Consider the following 26,469-nt stretch of genomic DNA (forward strand, 5'->3'; position numbering starts at 1 on the left):
AAAATGCTAATTTATAGAGACAAAAAAGCAGGTCAATAGTTGTCTGGAGTAGAAGTTTGAAGGGTGATGGAAGTAAACATTCCACATCCTGATCATGGTGGTTTCAAAGGTCTGAACATTTGTCAGAACTCATCAAACTGTGCACTTTTAAGTGGGTGCATTTTATGGTACATCAATTATATCACAATAAAGCTGATTAAACAAAGAGTGTGATGAGAGAGAGAGCCAAGAAAAAAAAAATCAGCAGAAAGGAGAAACTGTCTATATATCATAATGTTTGGTGGCTGTGGTGCTATGGCTCCGGAACCAGGAGGCAGAAAGAGAGAACTGTAACACTGAAGGTGGCAGAAGCGCGGTGGGGTTCCCGGCTCAGGAGCAAGAAAGCTGCGTGCCTTTGAGCAGGAGGCTTGCTGAAAGAGTAGGGTGCCTTTGGGAACTTGAGCTGAATGCCTTAGGGCCGAGGCTTACTGACGGAGTGGGGTGCCTCAGGACACTTGTCGGCAGAGCTTAAACGAGCTTTGTAAATACTCACCTGAGCAGGGCAGAGGTCCAGGGACCAGAGGGAGGTGTGCCTGCCGGCATGGCTAAGAAGAGGCTGCCCTGATAGAAGAACCGTATCCTCAGTGTTCCTAAACTTGAGCTGTAACCTGTTACTTCCCTAATAAACCTCATAACTGTGAGTATGGTCTGTGAGTTATTACTGAACCCAGCAGAGAAGTAGAGAGTGCCATGGGAGGGACAGTTGGTATGAGAACCGGTAAAGATGGCAGAGAGAGGAGGTATGTCTGACCTCTGTCTCATAGGAAAGAGCCTTGGGCTATTGATTCTCCTTGTAAAGTTCGTGGAGGTCAGATGCCGTCTTCACGCCATACGTCACATTACGAACAGAAAAGGCAACAAAATGCAAGTTACTGTATACCTTGTAATGCCACAGATTGCTAAATTACTGGAGCAAAATATAACACGTAGCAGTCTGTACCTTCAGGAGCCCACAACAACTACTAGATTCAACCTAGTATTATAACCTGAAGTTACAGTATTTGTAGGTGACCTGAAATTAAGACCAACCCTACTGCTGTAAAGCTGATGAGGCACAATTTAAGTAAGCCAAACTACCTGGATTCAAAAATCCCAGCTCCACCATTTACTAACTATGTGACTTTGGGCTACTTATTCAGCCTATATTTCCTATCTGTAAAATGAGGAAAACAACAGCACCTTAGGAGGCTGTTGTGAATATCAAATGATTGACATGCAGAAATTTCTTTGAATACAGCCTGGCATAAAATAAGTGCTTTATCAGTATTACGTATTAATACTTTCCTCAAATTATAAAAAAAAATACAATCATGGTAGAAATTTGGAAATGACAAAAAAGTATAAATAGTGGAATCATCTAAAATTTGTTTTTGTAGAATGGAATATGACTATGTAAATAAGCATAATATTCTGCTGGTAAATATAATTTAACCGTTCTTCCAGTATATTGAGCTCATCATGAACAGTGGTTCTACAAACATCTGTATATGTACTTTTTTTCCATATTTTATTTCCTTAGAAATTCACTGGGGTGGAATTTACTGGATCAAAAGCTATAATAATTTTAAGTCATATTTTCTAACTTTCAGAATGGAGCCGTCTTGCTCCACTTTTGTGCCAGTAAAAGTGGAGCAAGATAGGCACATGTGCTATTTCTTTTTAAAACTTTGCTCATTTGAAAAACATTATTTTTCTTATCTCCTTGTCTTACTTTACATTTTTATTAGTAGTGATGTTATATATTTTCTCAGAGGTTTTTAACCATTGATATTTCTATCCTTGCTCATTTTTAATGATTTTTGTCTGTCTGTTGGCTGAGCATTACTATTAGGAATACTCTGTCACACTGTTACAATTATGTAGATGCAGAAACTCCAAAAAAAAAAAAAAAAGCCTTTGAACTATACATTTAATTAACAGAATTGAATCATTTCCTAGACCACTTTTAAAAGGAACAAGATTTAACATACAAGAGAGCTAATGTATGAGTTGCACTTTCAATTCTCAGTGTCCCTTCAGTTTTAAATGCCACACGGCTAAGCCATACTGGGAGAAAAGGAGGCATTAGAGAACTTCAAGCCTCTGAATAATCAGTATATATACTGTTTCAGCATTAAATGGGAGCAGGATGGTGATCATAACCTCTCTCTTCACCCATTCAACCCCCAAAGTAAATCATGTACACTGTGAAAAATCCAAAAAGTACAGAAGAACATAAAAATGAACCACAGCTGACAGATACGACGTGCTTCTGTCACAACTCACAATTCACATTTAGTGGGAGAAGGGAAAGCAAGCATGTATAATTTGAACAAGCCTACCAAATAGATCTGGTATGTCCCCCACAGCTTGAGAATCACCTCACTACATGATTCATACTTAGAGATTTTTGTTCATAAGTCATTTCCTGCCCAGCCCCCAAACCAGCTATTAATACAATTAGAAGAGTGAATACTGATAACATTCAGGCATAAGTATATGAAGTAGTTCTTAAATAGATGTGTTCTTGAGAATTGCTTGGTATCTGTGAGGGGTGGGGTACTAGAGCCAACTGGGAACCCCTACTAATACCAAAATTCCTGAATGCTCAAGCCCTTGTATAAAATGGTGTACTATTTACATATGGACACCCTGGTGGCATAGTGGTTACGAGCTACAGCGCTAACCAAAACATCAGCAGTTTGAAACCACCAGGCGCTCCCTGGAAACTGTAAGGGGCAGTTCTACCCTGTCCTATAGGGTTGCTATGTGCTGCAATTGACTCAACAGCAACGGGCTTGGCGGTTTTTTGTATTTGCATATAACCTATGCACATCTTCCTGTATACTTTAAATCATCTCTAGATTACTTCTAATATCTTAATACAATGTAAATGCTACGTAAATAGTTGTTTCATCACAACTGAAGACCTGTTCTAGAAGGTAGCCCTTCTTTCTAGGAATTTTTTGAGCTCTCCTAGGAACACTGATGCTGCCTGGGCCATCAGTGATGCTGATTATCCCATGATCTTGAAGTTCTGGAGCCTGCAGCACTTTACACAGGTAGCCAGCCTCCTGTACTAGCCTTAAACACCTTCCTCTCTCGCTTGCCTCAACCTCCTCACACTTTAGCCTCTGCAGGATTGCTCTGACTGCTTCATAGCTTTTTAGGAGCCATTTTGCATAATAAGGGTGCATGCAAGTGTCAAACGAAGGAGACAGCAGGTGAACAATGCTCAAACAACGAGCGCTGGAAAGAGAGACTGAGGATCTGTGAAATGGTGGGAGGCTACAACAGGGTATGCCCACACATCACTTCATTCACATGGAATCACGGTAGTGCTTGGTGCACGGCAAATTCAAGTTTTTCTTTTTGGAATCTTCCCCCCCCGCCCCGAATATTTTCGATCCACGGTTGGTTGAATCTGCAGGTATGGAGGGCCTTCTATAATATGACAATCAACCCAATTAAAAGAAAAAAGGGCAAAGGATTTGAACAGATACTTCACCAAAGAAGAAACATGGCTGGCAAATAAGCACCTGAAAAGATGCTCAACATCACTAGTCATTAGGCAATACAAACTGAAACCACAAGGAGATACTACTACACATCCACTAAAAAAGCTAAAAATAAAACAGTGGAAAGGACACGGAAGCAAAGGGAACTCTCAAGTAATGCTGGTCAGAATGCAAAATGGTACAACCACTTAGGAAAGCAATCTGGCTATTTCTTACAAAGTTAAACACCCATTTACCACATCCCAGGAATCCAACTCATAGGTATTCATCCAACACAAATGAAAACTAGGTTTACTCAAAGACCTGTAAGTGAATGGTCACAGAAGCTTTATTCACAACAGCCAAAAACTGGAAAGAACCCAAATGCCCTTCAACTGGCAAATAAATAAAATATATGGTGGTATATCCAGACAACATACTTAGCAATAAAATGAAACGAATTGATACAATAACCTTGGATGAATGTCAGAAGCATTTTGCTAAGTAAAAGAAGCCGTACACATTTTAGAAAAGGCAAAAACTAGAGTGAAAGAAGGCAGATCAGAGGTTGCCAGGTGCTGGGAGGGGAAACAGGACTACCTTGCAAAGAGGCAAGAGAAAACTTTTTAGGATGATGCAACTGTTGTATATCATGATTCTGGTGATTGTTACATGACTATACGCATTTGTCAAAACTCACTGAATTCTACCCTTAAAATGACTTTACCTTAAATTACACCTATTCAATAAACCTGACCAAAATATAAGTAAAATTAAAAAACATAGCCTATTAAGCCCCTAAACCCACTGCCATCCAGTCGATTCCGACCCATAGTGACCCTATAGGACAGACTAGAACTGCCCCATAGAGTTTCCAAGGAATGCCTGGCAGATTTGAACTGCTGACCTCTTGGTTAACAGCCGTACCACTTTAACCACTATGCCACCAGGGTTTCCATTAAGCCCCTAGGTAATCTTATGCAAAATATCACTGAGCCTTTCACTCAGTTTGATTAACTAGACATTTACGAAAGTAGCTGTGGCATATCTGCTGGCAGGCTAATTCACCAGCCATTTCTCAAACTTCTCCTTTGTTTGCCTCCAGTATAAGGAAATTGGATGAGTTAAATAAATATCCATGTTTTCTCAGTTGTCCTTGCAGCTAGGGATGGCCATATGATCCAAGGTGGGCCAATAAGATGTGAGGGGAGCTTTGAGTTAAGTTTTGCTTTAGTGGTAAGACACAGGTATGAGAGAAGAACTCAGTAGCTCCTTTGCCTCCTGGATACAGCTATATGCCTGAGGTTCTAGGAGCCATTTTATAAACATAAAGCCAAGCCAACATGCTGAGGGTGGGGAACTAAACGATTGAAAGAGTCTGTCCTTGGAGACACAACTGAATAACCGAATTCCTGTAACCACTTTTTCAAGGTTTCTCACATACCTTCTTCTTATGTGAAAAACTAAGTTCTTATTTGTTTAAAACCAAAAAACCAAACCCACTGCTGTCGAGTCGATTCCAACTCATAGCGACCCTACAGGACAGAGTAGAACTGCCCCATAGAGCATCCAAGGAGCGCCTGGCAGATTCAAACTGCCGACCTCTTTGGTTAGCAGCCGTAGCACTTAACCACTATGCCACCAGGGTTTCCTTATTTGTTTAAAAAAAAAAAAAAATTTTTTTTTTTTTTAAGCTACTGCTAAATGTGGATTTCTGTAGCCAAAAGCACTACTAACTAATAAAGGGCTAAACGTATATGGAGAGAAATAGTTTGGGAAGAAAGTAACAAACTTTAAGCAATTTTTTAGAATCAAGAGAAAGTATAATCTCTCCCTTAGGGGTAGAGACAGGATAGATAGAAAGCCCAAAAAGTGGTTTAAGTGATTCTCCGTTTCCTTTTCATCTTTATAGAAAAATAAATCTTTACTGTTACTTGGAAAACAAACCTTTTGTATTAAAGTTCTTAGATACAACTTATCTAAATCAAATTACTTTTATAATTAAAAAAGTAAAAACATACTAAGCTTCAGTTAATCGGAGTTCTGTTCCACTACCACCGCCATGTTTCTCTATTTTTACCAAATACAGAGTCTTCTTCACAAGGGTAGGACAGAGATAGGAAAAATGTTAATTAATTAGTATATGTGTCTAATGCCACTATCAGAAAGATCCAAATTACATGTTCTACTGACATGGAATGGTACTAGTCTTCAGTAAAGAATGTGTTCTTTTATAGCCATCTGTATCAATTAAACTTTGGGAGAAAAAAAAATTCCGTTTCCTTTTATAAAGTTCTTCATTTGCCAAGCTTGCATGCTAGAATACATGATACATAAAAGAATCTGGCATGCTTTGCCAACAAATGTGTTTCTTTCAAAAAGGAAAAGGAAAAAGGAAACTTCAATTAAAACCTTATTTAATCATTACACAGAAGCATTTTTTAAATTTATTATAAAAGAAAACCAAGATAATTTTTACCAAAAACAAACAAACCAAGGAAATTTGTCATTATTTAGCAAAATCAGTTACTTCCCTTTAAAAAAAAAAAAGTTGCATTCTGCCTGTCTTGCATCACTGTCCTTTTTCAGGAGCTAGCTTACTCTTCACATTCCTTGACAATCTTGGCTAACAATATGTTTTGGTAGTATTGGAAATTTCCTCACCTTTCTTTCTGAGTTCTAATTCTATTGCTCTTACAGTGAGCAAGAGCCAGAAGAGTAGACAACACAGGAGAGTTTAATCACGGTGACCAGTACTCAAGTGAGTTCACTGTAATTTGGGGAAACAGTCAATTGCCTGGCTTGAATATTAAGTAACCTAAAATAGTTAACAGAAAAAACAATTATTCCTGGAAAGACTAACCAAATATACCATCACTTCAGTGTTCAATTTCTAGCAGTGAAAAGAAAACACACCACTAGAGTAGCGTCTCCCAATAACTAAATTCAGGTTGGCAAACTTTCTGCAATGGGCCAGATAGTAAATATTTCAGAATTTGCCAGTCTATTCAAATCTGCTGCTATGGTATGAAAGCAACTATACACGACATGTAAGTGAACGAGCACAGCTGTGTTCCAATAGAATTATACTTATGGACACTGGAATATGAATTTCAGATCATTTTCACATGTCACAAAATACTACTTTTCTTTTGATTTTTAACCATTTAAAAATGTAAAAGTCATTCTTAGTTAATGAGCCATAAAAAAAGGGCAGTAGGCCAGCTGGCCAATCTTGCCTTTCCATTTTCCTAATACAGAAAACATTTTTATCATGTTTCCAAAGAATAATTAATAGCAATAAGAACAGTGTAATAAAAGCCTAGCATTATATTTAATTTAAGAGTTTAGAATTATTATTTAAGGCCAATTAGGAGTTTATTTCTGTAATTAAGCTCCAACTTGAATCATTATTTCTAGTAAGTGGAGCTTCATGCCTGAGAGTCTTTCTGGTTTTCTACAAATGGTGAACCTGTCTTACGACCCCTGCTGTGCAGATGGGACTGTGATATCCACCCCCACCCTACCCCTGAATTCTCCACGATACTAAGCAGACTGCAGCACAGAACCTGCTCCCAGATAAGGCAACTTCCCTGTAGTGCTGCCAGCTGACTAAGGCATCTATCTATTCCCACATGTTAAATACCTACTTGAACTCTCACCTATTGTCAATCACCAAACTCTCTGGTCACCTGAATTGTACAAACCACCTGGATTTCTGAAACCTGTGCCCTCAGTACTTACTCCTTCAAGTTAGACATGTCTGATCAGTAAAGCTCAACCTCTTTTGTTTTGCACAATTTCGTTCAAGTGTCTTAGTCCCTGCTTTTTAACATATGTACAAATAAAATTACCACTCATTAAAATTCTCTTCTGCAAGCAAGACTTTCAGCCTTACAACCTATTAGAATATTATGTAAACTCCCACCCATTACTGATGGTAATTCACAGGCCCTTAACAACTGTAAAACTGTTTAGAGGAAATCTAATTTAACCGCCCAATGAAACAGAAAGCCCCTGAACATTCTGTAATAAATTACTATTTTCATATATACAATTCCAACGATAGGAAATTAATCTTTATTTACATGTTTCTTTTATTCAATTTAATTTTTAATAAGGTCACGTCCTAGACTGAGAATACGAAGATGGAAGGACATGGTTGTGACCTGAGTATCAAAAGCTAAATGTTTTTGCTCCCCAAATGGAAAATAGCTTTCTTTTCATAAAAACATTACATGCTGAGTTTTTTTTTTTTAAATAAAATCAATTTCAAAAGAATAAAGTAGTGGAAATAAAAAAGAGCACTAGAAATTAAATGAATAGCTACTGAGGATAGCCTGTTATTATCCCTATGCAAATATATTTTAACGTAAGCAAGACACTACATACATTAGGTACTATACCTAGTAGTTGGTATGTTGAGAACTTACTGAGTGCCCTGTACTTTATGCTAGTTCTGAGGATATGCTATTGTGAACCACACGGACCTAATCACTGCCTTCATGGAACTTAAGTTTTTCACTCCGTGTGTCATACACACCTTTCAAGTTCCAAAACTCTGCACAATCACCTTTAAAAGATACAATAACGGACAAAGCATAATGCTCCACTGAAGGCCATTTGTTTCCAGTTTTTTGACAACTTTTTGTGTAAAGGGGCAGATGGTAAATATTTTAGGCTTTGTAGGCCATACAGTCTCTGTTGCAACTACTCAACATTGGCGGTTCTAGCATAAAAACAGACACAGACACCATGGAAGTGAATGAGCATAGCTGTGTTCCAATAAAACTTTATTTACAAAAACAGACACTGGGCTAATTTTGGATCTTAGTTTGTCCACAACCTAAACCAGCCTGCTATCTTCATCTCTGAATTTGTCCTATTAGTTATTCTAGAAATGGAACCGTGTGTCAAAGGATGGTAAACACATTTTAAGTTTTGATAAATACTGCCAAATAGCCCAAGAAGGTTTTACCAATTTATAATCCCAAAAGACTGTTGTATGTGTGCATGTATGTATGAGCATGGGAAAAAAAAAATCAGCTAAAGAGTAGAAAGTATACTCATTATTTAAGTATCCTTTGTCCAGATCTTCCTTCCACATCTTTTCAGCTATCTTAAATCTTAAAAAGATACATGAATACACAAAACATAATTTAACTGTTTTCCCCTCAGTTTTTGCAATTAATAGTCTACAGCACCAACAGTCAAAATGTTCAAGTTACTTCCTTCTTAGAAGCCATCCCCTTCTTGTTGGGGTTTTCAAGCACCTTTAATAGCTGACCAACAATGTAAAAGGCCATGCTGGCTGAGGGCCTAAAACAAACACACTGATGACATCTTTCCCTCGTCTCTGCCCAATACACACTTTTAATCAAGCCTGTGGTAGTGTATAGATTATTATTATTATTTTTTAAAAGGCAACATATAACATCTTTGATATTAATATAAACTGAGACAACATCTACAGAAGATACCTGATGGGGCAACAATTTCTAATGTCAGTAATATCAAAAACAAAACAAACTGGAGAAGGTGAATTTGCAGAGGAGCAGAATATATATGTTGTCTTCAATTTCTCCACACAGATTGCCTATTAATTTGCAAGGGGGAAAAGAGTAACCCTACAGTGAAAAAAACCAAGCTTTGCCTTGACCAGATAATGACAAATAACATCACCAGTGACAGGCAGGTGAACACTGTATATGTGATTCCCTGAGATGGACATAACGTTATTTACATAATATTCTGGCTATGGATGTATTACCTAAATCTAATCACAAGGAAACAAACATAAATGAGCAATAGTCTATTAAAAAATAAAAACGAACTAGTTTGTACTCTTCAAAAATGTCAATGCCAAGAAGGACAAAGAAAGCGTGAGTTACTATGGGGGGCACCAGAGAGAACGGACAACAAAATCCAAGATCCCGTACTGGAAGGAAAATGCTATAAAGGGCGTTGATGGTGCAAACGTCAAAACTGGAGCATGGATGTTAAGTGTCATATACTACTTTTATCAATGTTGTATTTTCTCAATTTGGTAACTATGGTTAGGTAAGAAAGTATCTTTAATCTTAGAAAATATACACTACGTTATTAACGCGTAAAAGAGCATAATTAATCTGCTTTCAAATGTTCAGAAAAGAAATTATACATGCACTGAGAGAATAAAACAACGTGGCAAAATGTCAAAACTGGTGAATCTGGGTAAAAGGTATACATAAAAAAAAGAGTTCTGTAATTTTTAAGTTTGAAATTATTTCAAAATAAATATTTAAAGAAAGGAATGAATAAAAACTATTCTTTACCATTCTAATCGAATGATTTTCCAGGATGCTTCTGTTTTTTTCTGTTAGATTTTAAAACAGTTGATGCTACTCACAAATATCCCCTGAGAGCTCATTCATCCGTTCATTTTCCCAGCTTTGGTTACTATCACTCTTGTATTACAACCTAATAATATGAGTTCAGTCCTCATCAATTGTCCCATGACATTTTTAGCTGGTATGTCCCATCACATTTTAAAATATGTTCAAAACCAGTTGTATGAAGTAAAATAAAATAAATTTAGAAAGACAGAAAGGAGGAAAGATGGGGGCGTGTCAAATGACTCAGAAGCCAATCTGAAAGTGCGCCCAATGGCCAAAGCTAGAACAATGTGAACAACAAAATAATGATAAAAATGATAGTACTGGATTAAACCAAAAGAACACCAATTTGAGTAAGTCTGTCTTTGTAAAAGGATTCCAAATAATATATGTAGAAAGAATAAGAGAACTATTAAAAAAAAAAAAAAAAAAAGCACCATTAGAACACCACAGCAATAACCGCTGCAGGCAAGGTGATTATGCTAAAATTAGTAGGTGAAACTTAAAAACAATATTTGCATAGCCCCAAAGTATCTCTACCAAAATATTTATTAACTATTGTGTTAGTTTTAACATATGTAGATGAATTCTTTGATACTCCTTTCTCCGAGAAGTGGAACTTCATTCCCTTCCTTTTGAATGCTGGCAGTCTTGTTAATGACACACTTTTAAGAAATGGACTGTTAAAAAGGAAAAAATACTAACTTTACAGTGGAGAAACGTGGAAGACACTACCTTTACCAAGTGATCATGACCAACATCACCAGTGACAAGCAACACTGATATGGTGTACACCTGATGTGATGTGATGACAAGGGCACTTCACCTCTGTGGTACACGTACCATACATTCACAACTTCAGTCTAATCATGAGAAAACAGACAAACCCAAATTTAGGAACAACTACAAAATAACTGACCAAAAGAATCAAGGTCATGGAAAAAAGGAAAGATTTCCAAAACTGTCACAGACTGGAAAAGACTAAGGCGGTATGATGACTAAATACAACATGTATCTTAGATTAGAAATCCTGAGAACAGAAAAGAAGCATTAGTGAAAAAACTAGTGAAATATGAAAAAAGTCTACAGTTTAACACTGGTAATGGTAAACACTTAGTTTTGATAAAATGTGCTGTGTTTACATAAGATATTAACACTGGGAGACGCTAGGTGAAAAGCATAAGAAGCTCTCTCTCCTACCTTTATAACTCTTCAGTAATTCTGAAGTTACTTTGAAATAAGAACCTAAAAAAAAAGTTGTATCATCTATTCATAAATCAAGTTTCTCTCCTAACTTCTTTGTGTAAGAGAGTATCACCATTCTTCTTATAATCTAAATTTCAAACTTTGCAGATACAAAATTTTAGTATGATGAAGAGACCCCAGGGTTAAAACGGGACAATATAACCCATTGCACAGATGAGTAGAGTGCTCTCACTGGCACTATGCTACTCTGCTCTTAAAAGCTGCCTATGGCTGCCACGTAACTAGAATGGACTGCTTCAGCTTATTTAAGTCACTAGTTTCTCAGAGTCCCAGGATAACTTCTGATGGGCATGTTATGTGGGGTCTGGCCAACTGCCTGCACCCCAGCTGTGAGGAGGTCTGGGGACAACTGGTCTTTTTGGTTTACAGACAGAGAGTTAGGCAGGCTGTGTCTCACACCATGACTCATAAGGTAGAAAATCTCCAAAACACAGGTAGAGACTTAGAGGTGTTAGGTAGCCAAAATAAATAAATAAAACAATAATAAAAGATAAAACCCACTACAAGTATATTTAGGAAGGAGGCATAAATATTATTTGTGTAACAACTTGAAAATCCTAATGCTCAACACTTAACCTCATTTTTATAGTACAGTGGAGACTAAATGATGTGTAAAACATCAGTAGGAAAAATCGATGAGATTTGGTGATTGCACGTGGGCAATGAAGATTAGGTATAAATCACAGTATGGTATAAAGAGCTATGAGTTAGGGCACTTAGGTTGGTTTTGTCACTCTGCAAGACTTTGGGCAAGTCACTCCCTGAGCTCCATCTGATTAAAATCTCACATACATTTATAGTTTAAAACCATAAACAAGCAACAAACAACTCCCAAAACACAACAAGTATTAAACATAATGTAAATTTTTAAAATGTTAGAGGCATTCCCATTAAACTCAAGAACAATACAATATTCACGATCACTACTACTATTCAACACTGTACTAGAGGTCTGATCAAATTCAAGAAGACAAATATGATGTACGAAAATTGGAAAAAGAGGGAAAACTTATTTGCAAGAAATAATGATCACTTACATAGAAAATACAAGGGAGTCAATAGTTAAATTATTAGAATTCATTAAGAGTTCAGCAAGGTATTACAGATCAAATTAAAAGAAAAAAATCAACAGCATTCTTACAAAAAACTGTATCCAATTAGAAAAAATATAAAGCATCTAGAAATAAACCTAAAAAAAAAAAAAAAGTATAATACTTTTTTGGATAAAATTATATAACTTTATTCAAGGACATAAAAGACCACTTCAAGAAATGGACAGATAAGGTGTATGTAAGTTCTTATGTGAGAGACTGACCTGATTTGTAAACTTTCACTTAAAGCACAATAAAAATTATTAAAAAAAAAAAAAAAAGGACAGATAGGCCTTGTTCACAGAGGGGAAGATTCTACAGAAAAATAGAGGCGGGGCCAACTTGGCACCCCAGAAGAACACACCATGCAGTCCCTCTGTAGCAAACACCTGAAAAACTAAGTGAAGCAGATATAAATGTCAATCCTGAACCCTGAGCGTCAAATGAAGGAATAAAGAACTAGATCAAACCCTGAGTGGAATAAGAAACTGACAGAAAACAGAATGAAGGGACATGGAGGTCCCCTACCAGCTAATACAGCACAGTGTCACCATCTTGGAACACAGACAGCAATAACCCAGGACAGGGTGTACTGGAAGACAACTCCACAGAGCTCTCCACAGAGGACAAAGCACCTGGTAACCAGAGGAACATGCTTTCCCACCCCCAACCTACATCATGGCAGTCCCCACACCTGGGGTCTACAACATGTTATAAGCTCCTGTCTCAGCCTGTCCTACGCCCTCCTGCTGTGCAATTTTTTTCCTGTTTCTTCCTTTCTCCCTCCCACCTAGCCCTATATGCTACTTCTACCCCTCCTGCCAACCCCCACCAGGCTGCCACAGCTACAGGGTCACCAGCCCACTGCTGCGCTGGGTCTGCACCACCCCCACCCACCAACTTCTTCCACACCACAAGTTGTTTTTTTGCTTTTTTGTCTTTCTCCCTCCTACCCAGCCCCGTACATCACCTCCCCTCCCTTCCCACTGGCCCTAGGGTCTGCCCTTCCCCCACTCACAGGCCCCAAACATGCTGCCAGTTTTATTTATTTTTCCTTTTCTTTTTCCCTCCCACATAGTCCTGTACACCACCTTCCCCTACCCCATGACCCCAACCACACTAATGCGGATAGTAAACCACCGGATCACTGCTACCCCAGGTCTACCCCACCCCCAGCCATAAACTCCCACAGTGCAAATTTTTTTTCTTCTCTTTCCCCCCTCTCACCTAGCCCTGTAAGCAACCTCCCTCTCCCTTCCCAAGGGCCACTAGATCTCCCCCACCACCACCTGCCAGCCCAAACCGTGTTGCCATTTTTTTCCTTCCTTCCTTTTCTTCCTTCCTCCCACCCTTCCTGTTAGTCCCCTGCTGCATGGCTGCGGATAAAGTAACACCAACCTGTTGCTGCCCCAGGTCCACCTTGCACCCACTTGCCAGCCCCTACCGTGCAGTCATTTATTTATTTTTTGTTCTTTCTACCCTACCCCCCCACCTAATCCTGTATGTCACCAGCCCTTACCTCCTGCCAGCCCACAGGTCTGTCCCACAACCCACCCAATCTTTTTTTTCTCTCTTTCCTTTCTCCCCTCACCTAGACCTGTATGCCACCTCTACCCCCTTCTCACTGGCCCCTGCCACGCCACAGCAGCTAGAGCATCCCTGGTGCACAGGCCTGTCACCACACTGGGACCACACTGCCCTTACCCTCCTGTCACTCCACCAGCTACCGAATGGTATGAAGTGAGCCCGTACCACTCCCCGTCTGACATCCCTGCCCATCTGGCGATGAGCTGTGAATGCTCCCACACTGCTGCTGAACCAACATAGGGCAGACTGCACCTGCCCAGTCCACCCTCAGCCACCTCGCCAAACCAGTGTACAGTGAAGTAGGTTTGCATTGCCTGCTGCTGCCTGAACACCCAGGCAAGGTGGTGGGCTATTGTGCCCATGGAGGAGCAAGCAGCAAAGCAAGTCTGGCCTACCTTGACATAGCAAACAAAACAGCAAGAGGAAACAAATGACATATGATCAATAAATAAAATAATACCTTAATGTCTCAAAGACAGCAGACATATCAAAACATATAAAAACAAGCCAAGATGACTCAAGCCAATGACCAAAATAAAGAATAAGATAAACTTCCAGAGCAGAAGAGGCAGTGGAATTACCGATATGAAGAGATTGGGAAAGAAATCAAGGAAAGCACAGACAAAATCAAATAAAAAACAGAAAACAATAATAGAAAACTTAGGCAAAATCAGAGAAAACATAGCCAGAATCAAGGAAAAAACAGAAAAGGCAATAAAAGAATTCAGAAAAATAATACAAGAATATAACATCAAAATAAATAATCAGAAGTTATACAAAAACAGCAACTAGAAATACAAAAGATAAACAACAAAATTTCAGAAATGGACACCTCGATAGGTTTTAGGAGCATATTTGAAATAATGGAAGACAGAATCAGTGAGACTGAAGACTAATCCATGGACACCACTTTGTTTGAGGAATCAGAAAAGAATAAAGAAAACCTAAGAATTATGTGAGACATAATTGAGAGCAAAAATTTGTGAGTGACTGGAATTCCAGAACAGGGAGAGAAAAATGGAAACCATAAAAAAGACTGTTGAAGAAAAAGGTGACTATCCAAGAAGCTCAACGAACCCCATATAGGATAAACCTGAAAGGAAAGTAATCAAGACATATAATCATACTTGCCAAAAGCAAAGACAAGGAATTCTGAGCAGCTCAAGAGAAACTAAAAGTCACTTATAAAGGGGAAACAATTTAAGACTAAACTCTGATTACTTGGCAGAAACTATGCAGGCAAGGAGTCAATGGGATGACATAAAAAACCTGAAAGAAAAAAAACAAAACAAAACTAACAACCAAGACTAATATATTGTGCAAAATGCTCTCTCAAATAAGATGGTGATATTAGGATATTTCTAGATAAACAGAAATTAAGACAGTATATCAAAAACAATCCAAACTTACAACATCAGACAACAATCGGAGGTTAGGTCACAGGACAGCATCAGCCAGGTACCAACCTAGGTAAATAACTCAATAATCAAATAAAGCTAAAAGAATTAAAACAGGGAAACGACATCAATTTATAAATGTCAGCAAAGTCAAAACAATTTAAAGGAACAACATAGGTATAGAATCGTCAAATGGAAAGGAAGTCAAGGCTATATCAAATAATAAAAGACTGGTTCAAACTCAGGAAGATGGGGGTAAATTTCAAGGTAACCACAAAGAAAGTTAACAAACCTACTCATCAAAATTAAAAAAAGAAGAAAAACATAAAGACTCAGTAAACACAAAATCTGTAATAATGAAAGAAAAGAAAATCCAAAAAAAAAAAAAAAGGAACTCAATACAGAAAGTACGAGGCACAAAGAAAATGTCAGCACCTCACACACACAAAACAACACTGTAACAGGAATAAATTCATACCTATTGATAACCACAGCAAATATCAATGACTTAAATATATCCATAAAGAGACAAAGAATGGACCAAAAAAAAACAAACAAAAAAAACTCACAACCCATCAATATGCTATCTATAAAACACACAGCTTACACAAAGACATAAATATATTAAAAATCAAAGGATGGAAAAAAAAATATGCTAAGCAAATAAAAACCAAAAAACAGCAGGAGTGGCAATACTAACCTCTACTAAAATAGACTTTAAGGCAAAATCCGCCATAAAAGACAAGGAAGGACATTATATGATGATTAAGGGACAACCTACCAAAAAGATATAACCTTAATAAATACCTACGCACCCAATGACAGGACTCTGTAATACATAAAACAACTTCTAATACCACTAAAAAGAGAACTAAACAGTTCCACAATAACAGTAAGAGACTTCAGCACACCCCTCGGTAAAGAGAACATCTAGAAGGAAACTCAACAAACATAGAGAAGGTCTAAAGGTGACATTCAACCAACTTGACCTTACAGACATAGAACACTCCACTCAACACCAGCAAAGTATACATTCTTTTGCAATGCACATGAAACATTCTCCAAAACAGACCACATTTTAGGCCACAAAGCAACCCTCAATGAAACTGAGAGAGCTAATCACAATGCCATAAAAATCAGTAACGGGAAGAGAAAGAAAAACAAATACAAGGAAACTGAATAACACATTGCTTAAAAACAACTTAGCAACAGGAGAAATCAAAGGAGGAATAAAAAAAATTCCCAGAATCAAATAACAATGAAAACACATACTGAGACCTTTGGGATACAGGAAAGGCATTGCTCAGAGGCCAATTTATAGCAATAAATGTACACATCAAAAAAGAAGAATGGGCCCAAATCAAAATGTTAGCTCTACAACTTGAACAAACTGAAAGACAAAAGCAAAAGAGGCCCATAGCCAACAGAAGAAAGGATAAAGAACAGAAATAGAGAATGGCAAAACAACATACAGAATCAACAAGACCAAAAGTTGGTTCTTTGATAAGTTGAACAAAATCAACAAACTATGGGCAAAACTGACAAAAGAAAAACAGGACAGAAAGCAAATAACCCAAATAAGAAATGAGATGGGATATTACAACAGACCAACTGAAATAAAAAGGATCATAACAGAATACTATCAAAAATTGTACAACAAATTTGAGGTCCTAGACAAAATAAAATGGATAAATTTCTAGAAACACACTACCTACCTAAACTAACACAAATTGCAGTTGAAAATCTGAAGAGACCCATTACGAGATGTTGAAGAGGTAATAAAAAAACTTCCAACAACAAAAAAAAACCCTAGCCTGGACAGCTTCACTGAAAAATTCTACCAAACATTCAGAGAAGAGCTCGCACCGATACTACTCAAACTATTTCAGAATAAAAAAGAAAGGAATATTCCCAAATTCATTCTATGAAGTCAGCATAACCCTGATACCAAAGGCAGGCAAAGACACCACAAAAAAAGAAAATTACAGACCAATATCTCTCATGAATACAGATGCAAAAATTCTCAATGAAATTCTAGCTAATAGAATTCAGCATCATTATCAAAACATATTACACCACAACCAAGTGGAATTCATACCAGGTATGCAGGGATGGTTGAATGTAAGAAAATCAATCAACGTAATCCTCTACATAAATAGAACGAAAAAAAAGAATCACATGATCACCTTGATCAACACAGAAATTAGATTTGATAAAGTCCAGCACCCATTCCTGATAAAAACTCTCAATAAAATACAAATAGAACGGAAATTCCCCAACATAAAAAAGGGCATCTATAAAAAATCAACAACTAACATCATTCTCAACAGGAAGTGGCTGAAAGCATTTCCTGACAACGGGACTAAGACAAGGATGCCGTTTACCACCAGTCCAACTTAACATCTTGTTTGCTAGGAAGTCCTAGCTAGAACAATTATAAGGCATGAAAAAGAAAGGGCATCCAAACTGGAAAGGAAGAAGTAAAACTATTCCTATTCAAAGATGATATGATATGATCCCATACATAAAGAACCCCAAAGACTCCACAAGAAAACTACTGAAACTAATAGTTTCAGCAGAGAAGTAGAAGACTGACATGCAAAAATCAACTGGACTCCTATATACCAACAAAAAGAACCCTGAAAAGGAAATCAGGGCAACAATAACATTTGTAATAGTCCTTAAAAAGATAAAATACTTGGGAATAAATCTAAGCAGTGACAGAAAAGACCTATACAAAAAATACTACAAAACACTACTGCAAGAAACCAAAAGTCAAAAAACACACCATGCTCATGGATAGGAACAGTCAACATTGTGAAAATGTCAATTCTACTCAAACCAATCTACAATTACAATGCAACTGTGATCCAAACATCAACAACATTTTTTAACGAGACAGGAAAACTAATCACCAACTTTATATGGAAAGAAAAGAGGCCTGGGATAAGCAAAGCATTACAGAAGAAAAAGAGCAAAGTAACAGAGGGGCCCTACACTACCTGATCTCAGAACCTATTGTAGTCCAAACAGCCTAGTACTAGTATAAGGACAGACATACAGACCAATGGAAAAGAACTGAGAACCCAGACATAAAGCCACCCACCTAGGGTCACCCAATCACTGACAAGGGATCAAAGTCCATTAAATGGGGGAAAAGATAGTCTTTTTAACAAATGGTGGAGGCAAAACTGGATGCCCATCTGTAAAAAAATGAAACAGGACCCATACCTCACACCATACACAAAACTAACTCAGGATGTATCAAAGACCTAAATATAAAACCTAAAATGATAAAGATACCGGAAGAAAAAAATAGGGAACATGCTGGGGGCACTAATACACAGCATAAATTCAATATAAACCACAACCAACAACACACAAACACCCAAAGATAAACTAAATAATTGGGAGCTCCTAAAAATTAAACATTTATGCTCATCAAAAGACTTCACCAAAAGAGAAAAGAGAGAATCTACAAACTGGAAGAAAATTTTCGACTGTGACATATTTGACAAAGGTCTAATCTCTAAAATCTGTAGAATACTTTTAACACCTCAACAACAAATGACAAATAATCCAACTAAAAAAGGGGCAAAGGATATGAACAGACACTTCACCTAAGAAGACATTCAGGCACTAACAGACACAGGAGGAAATGTTCGTGTCACTATCATTAACCCTTACAGGTACGCAAATCAAAATTACAATGAGATACCATCTCATCCTGACATTACTGGCATGAAAAGAAAAAAAAAAAAAAAAAACAGAAAATAACAAATGCTCAACAAGTTACGGGGAGACTGGAACTCTTACGCACTGCTGGTGGGAATGCAAAATAGTACAACCACTATGGAAAACAGTATGATGTCTCCACAAAAAGCTAGAAAGAGAAATACCGTAAGATCCAGCAATCCATTTCCTAGGAATATAACCTAGCGAAATGAGTGGTCACATGAATAGATATATGCACACCCATGTTCAGTGCAGCATTATTCACAACAGCAAAAGACAGAAACAACCTAAATGACCATCGACAGATGAGCGGATAAACAAATTATGGTACATATACACAACAGAATACTACGCAACAATAATGAACAATGATGATTCTGCAAAACATCTCACAACATGGATGAATCTGGAAGGCATTATTATGCTGAGTAAAATAAGTCAATCACTCAATCACGAAATGACAAATACTGTATGAGACCACTATTGTAAGAATTCAAAAAATGGTTTACACACAGAAAAAAGCACTCTTTGATGGTTACTAGAGTGGGTAGGTATTGGGTGGGGAGGGGAAATCACCAACTAGATAGCTGACAAGTAGCAACTTTATGAAGGGAAAGACAACACACAATATAGGGGGAAGTCAGCACAACTTGACCAAGGCCAAGTCACAGAAGCTTCCTAGACACATCTGAACACCTTGAGGAACTGAGCTGCTGGGGCTGAGGGCTGGGGACCATGGTCTTGGGAGACATCTAGGTCAACTGGTATACCATAGTTCATAAAGAAAATGTCCTCTATCCTACTTTGTTGAGTGGCTTCTGGGGTCTTAAAAGCTTGGGAGTGGTCATCTAAGACACATCTATTGGTCCCATCCTGTTTGGAGCAAAGGAGAATGAGAAAACCAAAGACACAAGGAAATTGTTAGTCCAAAGGCCTATAAAAGAAAGAGTAACACACACGAAGAACGTGCTTCTTAGTTCATTCAAGTATACGAGACAAAATGGGAAATACTTGCCCAAAAGCAAAGATGAAAAGGCAGGAAGGGACAGAAAAACAGGACAAATCGACACTGGGAACAATGGGTAGAATGGAAAAGGGGGAGAGTGTTGACACAATGTGGGCACTGCAACTCACATCACAAAACAATCTGTGTATAAATTTTTGAATGAGAAACTAATTTGCACTGTAAACTTTCACCTAAAGCACAATAAAATTAACATAATAAAAATAAAATCTCTCCATGTTAATGTATATATTCAAGGCAAGACCTTGGGCACTGCCAATCAATCACTGTGGAATTTTTTTTGGAAATTAACAAACTGATTCCAATTTTCACACAGACTTGTACACAGCTCCAAAAGCAACCAAGTCAATTCTGAAAAAGAACAAGGAAAGGGTACTTTCCCCAGCAGATAAAAAGATTTATTATAAAGCTACAGAAATTCAAATAGTATGGTATTTACATAAGAAAAAATATATTAATGAAAAAGAGTAGAAATTCCAGAAACAAAAGCCTACACAACATGGAACGTTGGTATATGACCGGACTGACATTACAGATACGTGGGAGAAAGGTCCCTGGTGGTACAAAACGTTTGCACTCAGCTGCTCACCAAAAAGTTGGCAGTTCAAACTCACCCAGCAGCACTGCAGAACAGTCCTGGTAATCTGCTGGTAATCACAGCCAAGAAGACCTATGGAGCATCTGTACTCTGTAACAGATGGGGTCTCTCCAAAGTCACACACCAGCAACACAACAAAAACAGAATCAACAAAAACAAATATGTGGAGAAATCACGGACAATTCCGTTAAGTGTTGGCTAGAATGGTAGACTATTTGTACTTCGTAAAACATGCAAAAGTATATTCCAGGTAGACTAAAGAGTTAAATATGAAAAGCAGAATTTTAAAACTAAAAGAATATAAATGATGCCTATAATTCAGTATACAAAAAGTTTTCATAAACAATACTCCCCCCCCCCAAAAAATCCCGCAAAGCTAATTTTTATAGCTTCTATATTACAAATAAAATCATGAACAAAGGTTAAAAACAAGGAACAGATTGGGAGAAATTACTTACAACACATGTAACTTTCAAAAATTAGAATTTACAAAGAACTCCTAAAATCGATAGCCAAAGATAAAAGGAAAACGAGCAATTGAGGTAAATACGCAGTTTAAAAAAAGAAACTGAGATGGCCAACAAAGATATAAAGGCACTCTAAACTTTATACTGTAGTTTTCCAAAGAGAGAAGCAAACACTAAAATGTGAAGTATTCAAGTGTCAGTGAGACTGTCAGGCAATAAGTATTTTTATATGCTGCTGGCTAGTTAGAATGTAAATTGGCATAACCACTTGCGAAAGAAATTTGACAGTACGCTGCGAAATGAATTATGTGTATACTTAAAACACTCAAGAAAAATTCTTGCACATATGTATAAAATTGTATTAAAAATACCCAGACAGCAACGGCAACATCATATACTGTTTATGGACATATACACACAAAGACTAAGATACACATGTACACGTGTGTGTGTGTGTGTGTGTGTGTGTATTTTTTTGATATTTTTTAAAAGTACTGAACCTGTTGCCATTGAGCTGATTCCGACTCATAGCGACCCTATAGGACAGAGTAGAACTGCCCCACAGGGTTTCCAAGGAGAGGCCAGTGGGTTCGGACTGCCGACCTTTCAGTTGGTAGCTGAGCTTTTAACCACTGCAGCACCAGGGCTCTTTTAAGGTACCGAAAGCATACAGAATAAATTTATGACAGTAGCTGCTTTGTGAAGGGAAGTTAGGAGACTTAGACTCAGGAGCTTTGTATGGTCTTGCCTTAAAAAAATTTGGCAAGGAAAACTTGTCCGAAGCAAGGTCACAGAAGTTCCACAAACACATCCAAACTCCGTGAGGGATCAAATTACTGGGCTGAGGGCTGTGGGGACCATGGTCTCAGGAAACATCTAGCTTAACTGGTACAACATAGTTTATAAAGAAAATGTTCTACAATTCTACTCTGGTGAGTGGTGTCTGGGATCTTAAAAGCCTGTGAGTGGCCATCTCATCCCATCTGGAGCAAGGGAGAATGAAGAAAACCAAAGACACAAGGGAAGTATTAGGCCAAAGGACTAATGGACCACAACTACCACAGCCTCCACCAGACCGAGTCCAATACAACTAGATGGTACCCAGTTACCACCACTGACTGCTCTTACAGGGTTCACAACAGAGGGTTCTGAAGAGAGTTGGAGAAAAATGTAGAAAAAAATTCTAACTCACACACACACACAGAAGACCAGACTTACTGGTCTGACAGAGACTGAAGAAACTCCGAGAGCAAGGCCCCTGGACACCCTTTTAACTCGACACTGAAGTCACTCCTGAGGTTCACCCTTCAGCCAAAGATTAGACAGGCCCATAAAACAAAACAAGACTGAATGGGCACACCAGCCCAGGGGCAAGGATGAAAAGGCAGGAGGAGACAGGAAAACTGGTAAGAGGGAACCCAAGGTCGAGAAGGGGAGAGTGGTGACATGTCGTGGGGTTGGCAACCAATGTCACAGAACAATATGCACATTAGTTTTTAAATGAAAAACTAGTGTGCTCTGCAAACTTTCATCTAAAGTACAATAAAAGTAAAAAAAAAGCTGGCAAAATGACAAAAATATTAACAGCTATTAATTCTAGATAATGAAAATTAATTGTACTTTTCTCTACATTATTTCTGTTTTCTTAAAAATGCCATTAAATACAAAAGGCATTATTTTTCCAATGGCATTAGATCAAAATGGTAACTTAAAATCTACCCATATTTTCCCTCCCACCCCAAATCCTCTGAAATGACAGAAAAAGATACTTAAAAATTGAGGGTGAGGGTAGAAAGTCCTAACACCGCTAGAAAACAAGAAAAATCACAGTAAGAGGGCCAAAAATGATGAGTGATCCTTAAAAGACAAACAAGTTACAAACGCTCAAAGAAAGAGACGGTCTAAACCATACACAAGAGACGGAAGAGGATCTGATTCCTCCAAACTCTAAGTCAACAATCATAAAGGGCAGGAGAGGGTCCTGGATTGAGGGGAAAACAGTCACAGCTGCTCCACGCCATCCTCAGCTAGTGTTTGAGACATTGCACAGGAGCCAACATTTGCTCGTAGGCTACAGCCATGAATGTGTGGCTAATGACAGCAAGAAGACTGTGAGCCCCTGTAACTATCCCAAACCAAAGACTTTCAAGTATTTTCAACGATAAGAAAAAAAAAAAAGCTCACTGCAGCATCTTCTTTAGTAGCAGCAGTAATTGTGTACCATCGAGTCCATTCCAACTCGCAGCGACCCTACAGGACCAAGCAGAATTGCCCCACAGGGTTTCCTACGCTGTAATATTTACAGGAGGAGATCATCACATCTTTTCTCCCATGGCGCCACTGGTGGGTTCGAATCGCTGACCTTTTGGTTAGTAGTTGAGTGCGTAACCATTGTTCCACCAGGGTTCCTTTCTTTAATAGTGAAACAACCTAAATGTCCGCTAATAGGGAAATCAGGGTGTAAATAGTACATCTAAACTGTGAATTATCGTGAGACAGTTTAAAAAAATAATTTCTAAGACAGTACTGAGCAAGAAAAAATATATACACAATGGTCCAATTTATGAAAAAAAAAAACAAAAAATCTAATATATGTGAATAAATCATATAAATAAATGAACAGAAAAACACCAAACTGTTGACAATGGTTACTTATGGGGAGGAAAACCTTCCTACTTCTGTATTGTTATTCTTCTACAACAAAGGGTATATTCATAAATTACTAGTATAATTTTAAAACACAACATATGCTTAAAAAGCTATAGTCTATTTGAAAAACAAATATGAAAAAGCATGAAGCATTTTTAACCAAGAATTTTAAAAAAGAACAAATTCATTAAAGAGAGCCACGTACTACTAGTGATGATAATAGTTTACATTTTCTCCAACGGTTGGCTACTTTCTGTCATACGACATAACCGGGTCAGCCTAAAGTAATCCACAGCTCATCTCAGAAAGTACAAACAATTACTATGAAAGTGCTCGAATTGTAGCCTGGTTAAGGTATACAACACTCATAGCCATGTCCTTTGGAGCTGTGCCAGGCCTTCAATGAAGGAAGTGACTATGAGCCCCTGAAATTACTAAAATCAAATAGTGGCTCATGTGAAGGAAAGAGTGCAAAAGCCATATATTCATCTCAAAATAATGCCTGTTCTGTAGAACTACATAATAATTTAAAATATTTGATCTAATTCTAGCAAGGAAAGAATCTCTACTAGATTCCTTTTTTCCACCTCAATCCAGTATTTATTTATCCTAAATCAACATAAAAACTTTAAAGAATAAAGTACAGTTTTCACACGCGTATACACAGATATCTCAACCCAATTCCCAGCCCTTGGGATAAGCTAAATGTCAGTTATCAGTCATGTAAACATCATCACAACTCATAATTTACAGAAAGAATGTATCTGATACTTACTAAATGTCTTACAGATGTCAGAAACTGCTTTGAAGACTCTATCAGAGAAATTCACTTTCACCTTCACATACTTCATGTTGGGAAGTTGTAGACGGAGCAATTTGTGCTGAGGAGTGAACTGAAGCTTAGCATCTGCTTGAATACCGTACTTATCCAAGGTCCAGTGCGTTTTAAGAAGCCAAGTTCTCTTCTTTTCCCACCAGAGAGCGTGGTCAGACCAATCTTTTTTTACATCTATAAAAAGGAAACAGTAAACAAACAAGACCCATAAGAATCAACAAGGCTACCCTGAGAGAAATTAAAAGCAGAAAACTAATTAGGTACTTAACGTAAGTAATTAATTAAATACCAAGTGCCTGTTATACGATAGATTATACACACAAATACAGAGCCAAGAAAAAACACTCTCTTGCCCGGAAAAGCCAGTATACAAGGTAGCTGAGGCAGAATACACAGGATAACTAATAATGCTATGTCCCATACAATAAGAAACATGTGGATGACAGAGAGAGTAAATACTCTCTGTAGTTGTTTAGAAAACAAACAGAACCCTGGGGGCTAGAATGGGAAGGGTTAATAAAGAAGCAGCATTGGTGGATTTTGAGCCTAACTTGAAGAATGGATAACACTCTGATGATAAAGTAGGTGAGAAAAGCTGGGGTTTATGAGGTCAGAGCCATGTGTAAAGGTGGGTAAAAACCAGCTGCCATGGAATCAATTTCAACTCATGGCAGCCCCGTGTCTGTCAGAGTAGAATTGTGCTCCATAGGGTTTTCAATGGCTAATTTTTCAGAAGTAGATTGCCAGGTCTTTTTGCAAGGTGCCTCTGGGAGGACTCAAACCATCAAGCTTAACCATCTGCACCACTCAGGGACTCCAATAAAGTGGGCAAGGGATGGTAAAAAGATCGGGAACAAGTAAATAAAAAACAATATCCTGGGTGAAGGAAAAGAGCATAGAAAAGAAAACACCCACGAGTACATGCTATAACCTAATAAAGAGCTTTTAAAAAAAAAAACAAACACCCCAACCATACATGCTTTCCCAAATACATTCCAAGAAAAGTATGTAAAAACATCACACTGTCCAACTTTTTTCTCTTCCACATATTTTGGTACAGGTGTAAAAGGAAACATTAAAAACTAACAGCTTTATGCAAGCAAATAAACTGAAATCAAATAAAGAAAACAATGTTATTTACATAAGATTTAGCTATCCACAGATAAAGCAGATCTAACAATAAACTTACAGCAGTAAAATCCAACTTCGCCAAGTTTTAGAAGCAATAAAAGTAAAGACTTTTTGGATCAATTATATTTTAAACTTACTAAGAGCCAAAAAAGAAAGAAACTGGTGTTTCAAAAACAAGAACAGCAGCCAAACAAAGCCTTCTAGGGCAAGAAAGGAGGATATAAAAACCCTGAAGAATATCTTTGCATATAAAAAAACTATTGTCATGATTCTTGTATAAAGCTCATTTTAATGTAACAGTGGCTTTTAAAAATTGACAATTTATCAACTACCCTGAATCTTAAATTATTTTCCAGGCAGAATCTGCAGAATGACATTTGAAAATAACATCTAATCTGGCTCACAGAAGACAACCATGGTTGGAATCTTCCTATACAGTGGGTTTGCTTTCCGCAGTGGTCTCAGTTACCTGCGGTCAACCACAGTCTGAAAATATTAAATGGAAAATTCCAGAAATAAACAATTCATAAGTTTAAAATTGTGCTACTTTTTGAGTAGTGTGATGAAATCTTGTACTGTCCCACTTCGTCCCACCCAGATGTGAATCATCCCTTTGTCCAGCATATCCAAGCTTTACCTGCTACCCACTCGTTAGTTACTTAGTAGCCACCTAGGTTACCAAATCGACTGCTGTAGTATCACAGTGCTTGTGTTCCCAGTAACTGGGTGACGGCCATCTTGTTTATGAAATGGCTCCACCAATGCTTTAGCCCAGAAGTGAAACTGCTATAACAATTGTT

At 37.7% G+C, this 26,469-nt stretch overlaps 1 protein-coding gene across 2 annotated transcripts in view; it reads right to left on the minus strand.

Annotated features, from left to right (window-relative positions):
- Nucleotides 1–26,469, minus strand: part of FERMT2 (FERM domain containing kindlin 2) — a 99,810-nt gene that overhangs the window by 39,157 nt on the left and 34,184 nt on the right. For both annotated transcript variants that reach the window (XM_049897808.1, XM_049897807.1), the window contains exon 3: nt 24,479–24,712. In XM_049897808.1, coding sequence (XP_049753765.1) covers nt 24,479–24,712 — 234 coding nt within the window. The remainder of the gene's footprint in view (nt 1–24,478; nt 24,713–26,469) is intronic.

Source organism: Elephas maximus, chromosome 10 (assembly GCF_024166365.1).
Source record: "Elephas maximus indicus isolate mEleMax1 chromosome 10, mEleMax1 primary haplotype, whole genome shotgun sequence".
In the NCBI taxonomy this organism is placed as follows: Eukaryota; Metazoa; Chordata; class Mammalia; order Proboscidea; family Elephantidae; genus Elephas; species Elephas maximus.